This window comes from Ochotona princeps, chromosome X (assembly GCF_030435755.1).
Source record: "Ochotona princeps isolate mOchPri1 chromosome X, mOchPri1.hap1, whole genome shotgun sequence".
NCBI lineage: Eukaryota > Metazoa > Chordata > Mammalia > Lagomorpha > Ochotonidae > Ochotona > Ochotona princeps.
The window spans coordinates 41,640,672-41,651,655 of NC_080865.1; the positions used below are offsets into that span (position 1 = coordinate 41,640,672).

Consider the following 10,984-nt stretch of genomic DNA (forward strand, 5'->3'; position numbering starts at 1 on the left):
GGACAGGAATGGGAATACGTATGGGACCCTGGTGCTTGGAGGTGGAAGATTGACAGGTTGAAATTGTGGTTTTTGTGGAGATTGGTGCGGCATGCCGTGGCCGCCGTACTGTGCAAGGTCCCGTACTTGTGTGAGGGCAGGGGTGTGGGAGAGAGTGGGAAGCCTCTGGAGGCAGTGCCTGTGTTTGTGTGAGAGCAGACAAGACCTGTGGGTGAAGGAGCGATGCTCTGAGGCGTTCCTGCCCAGTGGTCGTGATGGTACCTAGATCGTTACACTGTGTGAGAGGAGTCTAGGAAGCAACAATGCAACAAAAGAAAACAATAGTGGGAAATGGGGATGGGAATACTAGAGTACAGTAAGATATTCGGGGGTGTGAATAAAAACATAAGCAACCCGTTGTATATAAACTAAAACTGAAACGTCAATGAAGAAGTCACAGGATGTGGTTAAGAACTTGCATTTTTTTTCTCTTAACATATTGGGTAGCAATACTATGTCAATTAATTCCATAACATTATAAATTGTTGCTGATGTTATGTTGGGGCTTTTAACTGATCGGGATGATACTCTGCCAGCTCTACCTTCAGACCAGAGATGGTCTCCCCAAGAAGCCGTTGAATTTATCTGGACAATAAGATGCTGGACTCTATGCTTGGTATATGCTTACAATGAAAGAAGCTCAACTGAACCTGAACTGTAGTAATGCAACAAGGTGGAGAAATCCACCATGGGGGGAGGGTATGGGGAGGGGTTGGGGGAATCCCAGAGCCTATAAAACTGTGTCACATAATGCAATGTAATTAATAAAAAAAAACATAAGCAATTTAAATGAAGAAGTTGGGGGAAGGTAATAATCAGGATTAAACTGAAATGCAAGCGTCTGGAGCTCTGCCAAAGTGGGTAAATCTGCCGGAGTTGATGGTATTACACATGGACACCAGTTTAAGTTCTGGTGCCCCCCACTTCTGATCTTGTTCCATGCTAATTCAAGGAATAATCAGGTTTATCCAGATTAAAGTGGCATGCAAGAAAAATCAAAAGCGGGGACTGAATATAGGGCATACTTGAGACTAATAGTACAAAATAGTACAAGAAAGATAAATCCGTGTTTGGGGAGTGCCTGGATTCAGGAACCAAGGAGGACAGTTGTTTGAGTGGATGCCAGGAATCATCATTGAGATTGGCAGATTACAGGCTGATCCATTTGTAGTTGTGGTAATTGTAGGGGGCAGGTGCGTGTTTGTATGCCTGAGTGGGACATTCAGTTATGGCAGGGTTAATGGAGCCATGGAGGATACAAATCTAATGTGTTTTATGGGACCCAAGCCAAAGGTGGAGGTTGAATAAAGCCAATGTTCATTTGGAAAAAGGAGGGGTAGTGACAGGAGTGGTGAGCAGGACAGAGAAGAGACCAGCAACCCCAGACAGAGTTTTCTAAGTGTAAAAGAGGGATAAATGAAGTGGATCATAGTTATTCTTGTCTCTATTTTTGATCCTAGAACAATGGAACCCCAAGAAATATCTGCTGTGCCCAGTGGCTGCTCCAACTTCAAACACTCTGCACTCCATATGAGAAGAGCCCTATGCGGGCTTGATCTTGTCCCTAGAGGATCTGCAGGTCTCGATGTCCCCTGTTAGCACCATGGCGTCACTACCCAAATCATGGGCCAAGAGCATATCAGTGGCTTCCAAGCCTGCCAGTGTCCCAATTGTGTCTTCTTGTGAGTATGGTGTCTGTCAGAAGGATGGGTCAGGTCTGCTTTAAATGTAACTAAAGTTCTCTCTTGTTTTAGGGAATCACACAATGCCTTGCCTGCTGCAACTGCCACAAGGAAGGAACAGGCAGCACAGATAAAGAAGCAGTTGGTAATTCGAGTGATCAAGAACATGGCTATTGTTCCTGGGGCTCCTGTGCATGTCAAGAATATGGCTAGGCTGTTAGACGCCCATAGTGAGTATCTGGCCAGGAATGGACCTGAGCTAGGGTGAAGGAAACATGATTAATTCGAAACTGGTGAAGTCACTGAACTGTGGCATATCCCTGTGTGGTTTCCTGGTTGGCTCTCAGCTTGCACAAATATAAAAAGTCTGGAATTTTGTCAACCAGGTTTTGTAGGAGGGTATGATCTCAGGAGAGGGGAGTGGTAAAGAAAGGTCCATGGTGAGATAAGATCACAATTTGGGGATTTGATAAAGAGAATTTGGGTCAGTCAGGTGAGAAGTGAGAAGTGGAGTTATCACTAAAGAGGTCTTTGGTCTTTCACAGATGAGAAGGTGAACACCAACCCTCACCCGCAAGCCTGCTGTTGGTATATCCACAATCTGGTAAGGGACCTGCTGCCAGGGGAGAAGGCTTCCATCCATCCTCTGCTCACATTCTTTCCACAGTGTCCCAAAGACACAGGTTCTATCTCCAGTCCCAACACCTACTTGCCATGTGACCTTGAGCAAATTCACTTCTCCAAGGGGTCTAAGTTGCCATGTTGCAAAAGACAGGGTAAACATGTTTATCTTGAATATCTTCATAGCTCTCAATCACGGGTCCTGACATTATCCCCAAAGATATACACATCCCCTGCTCTGGGCATTCCCACATCTAACTGCAGCTTATGCTTTCTCATCCTACAGGAGACACTCCCAAGGGTGTTGCATTTCAGCCAGCCCCAAGAACCTACATTTCCGTCCTATGCTTCAGTGACCACAGAGACAACACAGGTGTTTGCTGTTTCTGAGCAGCCCCAAGGGCCCCCTCTGATGCCTGATTTGTAAGTAGAATGTCACAACAAGATGGTTGTGTATTGTGCTATTTTGTGCCTAACCTTATACTTGATGCTGCAAATCAGGAGGAAGCAGGAGAGGAGGACCAAATGGAAGAGGAAAAGGAAGTGGTGACAAATAAGAATGTCAATGTTGCAAATTGCTGTTGATGTTATATTGGGACTCTTAATTGACTGGGATGATATTCTACCAGCTCTAACTTCGGACCAGAAATGGTCTCCCCAAGAAACTGTTCAACCCATCTGGACAATAAGATGCTGGACTCTATGCTTGGTATATGTTTGCAAGGAAAGAATCTTGATTGAATTTGAACTGTAATACTGCATCAAGGTGGAGGAATCCACCGGGGGGAGGGGCTTGGGGAGGGATGGGGGGAATCCCAGAGCCTATGAAACTGTTACATAATGCCAAATAATTAATAAAAAAAATAAGAATGTCGAATCTCAGACTAACGTGAAAGGACCAGGTTGTTTTTACTTATTTGTGAGACCTTGGGCGAGGGAATTTATGTGTCCCAGCTTTGTTTGCCTGTGTTATGGGAACAGCATGCATAGCATTGAAAAGAGTACTAGCAAGAAGCCTACCACATTGGTGATCTTCAGGGAATGTGCAAAGTTGCTCTGGTAGATCAAATAGACAGGCTTGAAGATCCATGCTGCAAAGCAGGGCCATGAAATCAAGAGCTATCAAAGCCTCTGGGAAAGCCCAGGGGTCCATTTTAGCAAGATTCCTGTGAGTGAGCCAGTCTCCTCTTTTAAGATCCATGGGGATTACACAACATAGAAGTGAGAATTTGTCCTTAACAGGGATAGTAATTACAGCTCTCAAGATTTGCAAATTAAAATATGGCCACCGATGCTTTGTTATCATCTACCCTGAAGTTTACAAAGAGAAAAGCTTGCAAGAGTTGTATCTCAGGATAGATAGGGAAAACCAAAACCAAAATGGAACCAAAACCAAATGGAGCAGTAGGTAGAGACTTACCCAAGCCACAAAAATACTGTCCTGTACACATTTTGATTGGCAAATGCAGACAACAAGAAGCCCTGCACCACTTTTTTGTCTACTAATATTAAGGGTCTGTAGGGAAAATTAATCCTTTGGTCTTTCCTCTCCTTATTTCCAGAAGCGCAGGTCTGATGCTTTGGCGCTATGCCAACCTTGACTCTCATCTACTGCAGCCACAGGTCCTGGGGAAGGAGTGGGCTTCAGAAACCTGACAGGGACTGAGTTTAAGAGCTTAGAAGAGATGACAGCATTGTAGTGGGGTGGGTGGCATAGTAGGAGGTGGGTGAAATAGGGAGTTGGAGGGGTATTTGTTCCATTGGGAAGAGATGTAGATTTCTGGTGTTCTTTTCTGATTGTCTTTGCTTTGCAGCTCCCCCAAGTCTCTGAGCCAGCTTTGGTTGCTTCCCCTGAGTGGCAGCGAAAGCTAGAAGCTGCTGAGGCACTGCTGACTCTGAGAAACTTCTGTCCAGTACCATATGACCCCATGCCTGTGTCCCAGGCCTGCAGTCTGCCAAGTAGGTGGCTTCTTGGTGTGGGAACCCTGAAATGGAGATATTTGGGAAAGGGCTCTAGGTGGCTTGGGGCAAGCAGCTTTATCAAATCAGTGGGTTGACCTTCCTTGATGCTGGGCAGTATGGCTCCTTATTGTGACTTTGGACATGGTACTTGATTATTGCCCAGTGAGATTTGAAAATACCAGGCCTTATATTCAGTAAGAAAGTCCCTGTAACTTCATATACAGCAACAAGGAAGCTGAGACTCTAGGAGTGGCAGGAACTTGCAAGTGGGAGAACGAGGCTCTTGACCTTAGTGAGGGGTTCTCTCGTCAGGACTACTGTAATCTGCAGTGGCCTGGACAGGACACAGAGAGGTGCAAAGCACTTGGTCTGGAAGGGGTCAACAGTGTGCCCAGAGAAGATGGGCTGCAGCAATACTGAGTGGGAGAAACATTTTTAAGAGGGTGACAAACAAGGCTGGGCATCCTCAGACAATTATGGTTGATGGGGCCCGGTGTGTGAGTGAAGCAGCAGATCTAAAAGAACTGCTAGAAAGGAAGGGAACAGGCTGTGGAGGTTACTGACCACAAAATGAGATGTCTGAGCAGAGATTACAGGTAGCAAGGAACATGATATTTTTTCTGAGCTAGGGAGAGCATGTCCCAGCACCCTAGGGCTTGTCAAAAATAGATATGTCTGACGTGGACTGGGGAAGTCAGTAAAACTAAGACTGATATGGGGAAAACAGCCTGCTTGCAGGGGTCACATGGATGAATCTCTGACAAGGCTGGAAAACAAAGAGGGGAGAGTCAGGAGAGGATGTGGATGTGATCTGGCTCTGAATCCGTTTTTTCTTTCTACAGCTCCTGCTGAAGATAAAATACTCCAAACTCCCATCTCCATTCTGTGCCCCAGGCCAACCACCTCTAAGTCACCACCTATTGGACATCTGGACTAGATGTTTTTGAGCTAGAAACAAAAAGGTTGGGGCCTGGCTACAACACTACCTTTTTGATATCCTGTTTTGAATTGTGCAGTGGTTATTCTTAAATGCTGTACATAAGTTGTTATATCCTACATGTATTTTAAAACTTGTGCTTATTAATATGGGGATGGTTCATTCTCTTGTACCTCCATCCTTTACTTCTTTGCACAGTAGGATCCTTTTTATGTTTCATGAGACAGAGTTATTTACCATAAAAAGATGAATCAGTTTTTGGAGTTTGCTATGATTTTGTATGCCAGCCTGTTGTTTCTTGTAACTGTGAACATACCTTGTACACTCACATCTCAATTCTGGAATGCATAAAAATTATGCTGGCTTTACGTAGTTTCTAGGGGTGTGTGTATGAGAACAAATAATAAACTTCTGTTGTAAGGCACCAATATGCATGGATCCTTGTTAACCACACCAGAACTGAAGTGTTTTTTACTATAATGCATTTGTTAAACTCATAATTAAAATGAGTATCATGGGCCCGGTGTCGTGGCCTAGCAGCTAGAGTCCTCGCCTTGAACATGCTGGGATTCCATATGGGCGCCGGTTCTAATCCCGGCAGCTCCACTTCCCATCCAGCTCCCTGCTTGTGGCCTGGGAAAGCAGTTGAGGATGGCCCAAAGCCTTGGGACCCTGCACCCGTGTGGGAGACCTGGAGGAGGTTCCAGGTTCCTGGCTTCGAATCGGCGCAGCACCGGCCATTGCGCTCACTTGGGGAGTGAATCATTGGATGGAAGATCTTCCTGTCTCTCCTCTTCTATGTATATCTGCCTTTCCAATAAAAATTATATAAAGAAATAAAATGAGTATCGCTTTCCACAATAACTGAAATTTTTTAATGTGGCTAGATAAGGAGATGTTATATTAAAATGTGGGGAATTTATTCACTATGTAATTAGTACTGGTCCTTTTCTGACATTGCCTATTTCCAGTTGCTGAGAGGTCAGGGAATGACAGTGACCACAGAACCATTGAAATCAGATTAAAAGCAGGACCTACTGACTAAGAACACTGACTGACAGTGCATGTTCTCCCAGACGGTGGAGTTGATGTTTGGGTCAATTCAGTTGCTGTCATTCAGTAACATGGACATATTGTTATTAATGTGGAGATTTTACAAGAGAAAATTTGTTTCTAGATTTCTACATAAAGTTACTCAGTTTGTCAGTGTTGACTGAGGTTTCTTCTTTCAATAATGTATGTGAGTGTAAGACATCACACATCAGTGTAAGATGTCTCTGGCCAAATGCATGCCATTATATGCTGGGTTGCAAATGAAGTTGCACAATAGGGGAACCCGAGGCCAATAAGGAGCAGAAGAAGAATCAGAGGTGTAATGAGTTTCACCCAATTCCTACTTTGAATTAGTCGTGCAGAATGAAGAATTGTTGCTGCCTTTAACATAGTCTGTGCCCACTCTATGGTAGGCGCATACAGCCTACAGTACTTTTACAAATTAAGTCTAAAAGCCACTTCGACTTGTGGCTTCAGGAGTATTTTTGGTCAAATACCAGGAGATACTGCCTTGCCTTTGTCAGCCACTAATCAGCTGCTGATTATTTTACAAAATAAATCATTGAGCAGAAGGTTTAAAAATGAAGGCAGCCAACAGAAATCAGGAGATCATTCCAAGTTATGTACTTCCTTTATTTCCCATTTAGCTTATTAGTCTATAGTCATCACTAAGAGCTTCCAGATCAGTCCTTTCTTCCAGTCCTGTGCAGGAGTTCTAAGCATGTGAAGCACCAAGACTGCTACCAGAGAGCCAGAAAACTCAACTGGACATGTGTTCCTTTTAATGCCATGAGTCCCTTCTTTTTTTATCCACAATGAGTGGAGGTGATGATATCTAACTGTACTTTTTCTTATCTTTTCTTAGTCATTGAGTAGTCAGAGTTCTTATACCCTGTCTCTGATGGCTGAGTTACAAACACACAAATCACTCAGGACATGCAGCAAGGCTGACCTCCACTTTTCTTAAAAAAAGATTTATTTATTTTATTAGAAAGAGGAGAGGAGAGGATGAGAGACAGAGAGGAAGATCTTCTGTCTGATAATTCACCCCCCAAGTGACCTCAATGACCACTACTGCGCTGATCCGAAGCCAGGAGCCAGGAACTTCTTCCAGATCTCCCATGCAGGTGCAGGGTGCCAAGGCTTTGGGCCATCCTTGGCTGCTTTCCCAGGCCACAAGCAGGAAGCAGCCTGGATTAGAACCAGTGTCCATATCAAATCCCAGTGCGTTCCAGGCAAGGACTTTGGGTGCTAGGCCACGGCACTGGGCCCTGACCTCCAGTTATTACCTCTCTTCCTTTTTTGTTAGTTACCTGAACACAGGGTTTTAAATTGCCTCTCTTCTGATCCGCATGATCTCAGGGAAGGAAAAAGGTTGACCTTGAAAAGGAGACTATGACCATGCTATACAATTCTGTCCTAGGCCCAACATCATCTCACAATTGTTTGAATGAAAGAGGATGTATACGTTGGTCCAAGTATGAGGCAAAGAAAGAGGGAGCAGAAAAGAAAGTAATCCAGGTTGGAGGAAAAGGTGAGGCCATTTTCCCCTGTGTATCTTTGTTTATTGGAGATCCAGTATCAATTTTCAGACCTTTCACTGGCACCACATAACCCCCCCCCTCAGGCACACACCATATCACTGGTTATTTATACACACACACACACACACACAAGTGTCCACAGACCCAGATTCTTGCTGGAAAACCTTTCTTTCCATCTTTTGAAGAGGCACTCAAAGGCTCTCATTTGTTTAGGTGAGCTATCTTTTTGTTTGAATTTAATTTAATTTTCATTGAAAGGCAGATTTTCAGGAAGAAGGAGAGACAGAGAGAAAGATCTCCTGTATGTTGATTCAGTTACCCTTGCTGCAATAGCAGGAGCTCAGCTAATCTGAAGGCAGGATCCAGAAGCTTCTTCCAGGTATCCAATGCGGGTGCAGGGTCCCAAGTCTTTGGGCCTTTCTCTACTGCTTTCCCAGGCTACAAGCAGGGAGCTGGATGGCAAGCAGAGCAGCTGGAACATGAACCAACACTGAGATTGGATCCTAGAACATTCAAGGCAAGGATTTAGCCACTGGGCCATCATGCCAGGCCTGAGTTGAATATCTTGTGTCTCATATGCATCTGGGTATGTTCTCTGCTCTTGCACAGGACTCAGCACCTGAGGTGGCCCAATTTTTTTTTTTTTTTACTCCTTCATTGACATTTCAATTTTATTTTATTTTTTATCTTCTTTTTAATACATTTTATTATTGTTGTTATTATTTTATAATACAGTTTCATATTCCCTTATCCCCTCCCCAGTTCCCTCCCCCCCCCCTAGTTCCTTTATATCATTACTAACATATAGTTCTTCATACACAGTCATATGTCCATCATTGCGGGTATAGACAATGGCAGAGAGTCCAGAATCCTATTGTCAAGATATAGTAAACAGTTTCATTGTAAGTCCATCTTTGTCTGGAAGCAGAAATGCATACCACACTGCATCCTCACATCTGGATGTTAGTCTCCATTTCACAGCTACTGTACATCTCCTTAAGTGAAAAGTCATGATTCAAAATCAACAATAGAAAGAAAAGAAGAAATTTACAATGCCATGAAGTTAAATGGCATGTTACTAGATATGACAGTCTCCATTACACAGCTACTATACATTCCCTTAAATGAAGAGCCATGAAACAAAATCAACATCCGGGAGCAAAAAGAAATTAACAACACCAAGAAGTTAAATAACATGCTACTAAATGACTAACGTGTAGCTGGAGAAATGAAAATCAAGAACCTGCTTGAAGAAAATGATGCCACTGCATGATCTACGAGTCATTGAATGATTTAATCAGAAGGAAGTGTTTTGAAGAGATGAAACCAACAGAAAACAACAAAACCTTTGAGCTCTAGTTTCCACTGATCTTTGTTGAAGTGTGTCTCCTCTAGACAATAAGCAGATGGGTTTTGTTTTTTAATCCACTCTACTAATCTATGATGTTGATTGAACTTAAGCCATTTACATTCAGAGTTTAATATACATGGGTGTTACTTTGGTCCTGTCCTTCTAGGAATGGGTTGTTCATTGATTTAGTCTTCTGTTGTCATTTTACTGGGATGTTCTTCCCATTTGCCTTTGGTTTTGGTAGGTGCAATTCCTCTTTTCTGTCAAGAGAACATCTTGAAGTATCATTTGTAGGGCAGGTTTGGAAGAGGCAAATGCTTTTAGCTTTTCTTTACTGTGGAAGAATTTTATTTCATTTTCAAAGACAAAAGAAAGCTTTGCTGGATATGTTATCCTAAGTCAACAATTTTTTTCTTTTAGAATCTGGAATATGTCACTCCATTCTCTTCTGGCCTGTAGAGTTTCCTGTGAGAGGTCTCCTGTGAGCTTAATTGGCTTTCCTTTATATGTCAATTGATTTTTTCACGTGCACATTTAAAGATCTTTTTCCTTATGTTCAAATGAACAGAGCTTGAAGATCATATGTCGTGGTGAAGATCGCTTTTGATCAAGCCTGTTGGGAGTTCTGCGTCCCTCCTGGAACTTGTTTCCCAATTCTTTTCCCAGATTAGGGAAATTTTCCTTTATTATTTCATTAAATACATTTGCAAACTCAGCTTCTCTTTCTGCACCTTCTGGGACTCCCATAACTCTTCTATTTGGCCTCTTCATTGTGTCTTTCAATTCTTGAATACTTTTTTTGGCCTGATCCAGCTCTGCTTCCAGCTTTTTGTTTGCTTCCCCCTGATGACAGGAAATACCTTCCAATTCTGAGAGTCTTTCATCTGCTTTTTTCATTCTGTTTTGGAGACTCTCCACTGTACTCTTAATTTGCACCACTGTGTTCTTGATGTCTGATATACCAGGCTTGATTTGCTTTATTGCTTCCTTAAATTCTTTGAACTCTTGCATGAGCTTCTCATTGTTGATCATAATCTTTAAAATGAGTCTTATGGATTCTGTGTCCCCCATTTTCTCGATGTCTTCCTCAGTTAACTCTGAGGTTGGCATAGGGTTTTGCTCCTTTGCAGGGGAGTCTTCAGTAATATTCATTGTGCTTTTGTCTCTTCTTTTGTTCTTGATCATTGTACTTCTGGTTAGCAGAATCTTCTCCTTGGGGCAGGTTTCTAAGCGGTGTTACCCACAGGGCTATAATGCGATTTTCCTTATTGCGGTTGGTACACAAGTTTTTGCTTGCAGCCACTTGTGCTACAACCTCCAGCGAGTTCCAGGTTTGGGTTCTTATATCAGATTTCCAGCATGGTCTCCACAGCCCCAGCTCTTGGCTCACCACTCTCCACCTCCTGTGATACTGTGCTGAGGCTGCACTGTTGTCTCTGCAACCTTTCTCCCACTTCCAGTTGGAGCAGGTCCCAGGATTAGAGAGACACCAGGTGTCCTATATAATTAGGTTGTTGGTGGTACTGATCTTGCTGGAACCTGTTGGACGTTAGGTCTGGGTGCCACACGGACCTATTTTGACCCATACGATGACACAGTCAGTATTATTTTCCTGCGGGACCAGTGCAATCATGGACCTCAGCAAGTTCTCGCGAGATCAGCACATGCGCAGTTTGCTGTTTTCCCCTGCAGTCCCAAAGCTTTTGCCACAGTGCCCAAAATGGCACTTGATATACAACCACTAAGGTTCTGGATTTGCTGGCTGTCAGATCCGAGGGCTATCCCAGACCTGCCC

General features: G+C 43.4%; 1 protein-coding gene across 1 annotated transcript; it reads left to right on the forward strand.

The window, feature by feature from the left end:
* Positions 1 to 1,510: 1,510 nt before the first annotated feature.
* LOC131478617 (doublesex- and mab-3-related transcription factor C1-like) lies at positions 1,511 to 5,522 on the forward strand. The gene is made up of 7 exons (XM_058659057.1): positions 1,511 to 1,721; positions 1,794 to 1,951; positions 2,267 to 2,325; positions 2,629 to 2,765; positions 3,905 to 3,965; positions 4,157 to 4,301; positions 5,147 to 5,522. The coding sequence occupies exons 1-7, from the start codon at positions 1,663 to 1,665 to the stop codon at positions 5,239 to 5,241; spliced, it is 714 nt and encodes a 237-aa protein (XP_058515040.1). The 5' UTR covers positions 1,511 to 1,662; the 3' UTR covers positions 5,242 to 5,522.
* Positions 5,523 to 10,984: the final 5,462 nt, after the last annotated feature.

Coding starts and splice junctions, on each gene's coding strand:
- LOC131478617 (XM_058659057.1), top strand. CDS start 1,663: ATGGGCCAAGAGCATATCAGTGGCTTCCAAGCCTGCCAGTGTCCCAAT. Junction 1,952..2,266: donor TAGGCTGTTAGACGCCCATA/GTGAGTATCTGG, acceptor GGTCTTTCACAG/ATGAGAAGGTGAACACCAAC. Junction 3,966..4,156: donor CTCATCTACTGCAGCCACAG/GTCCTGGGGAAG, acceptor TTTGCTTTGCAG/CTCCCCCAAGTCTCTGAGCC.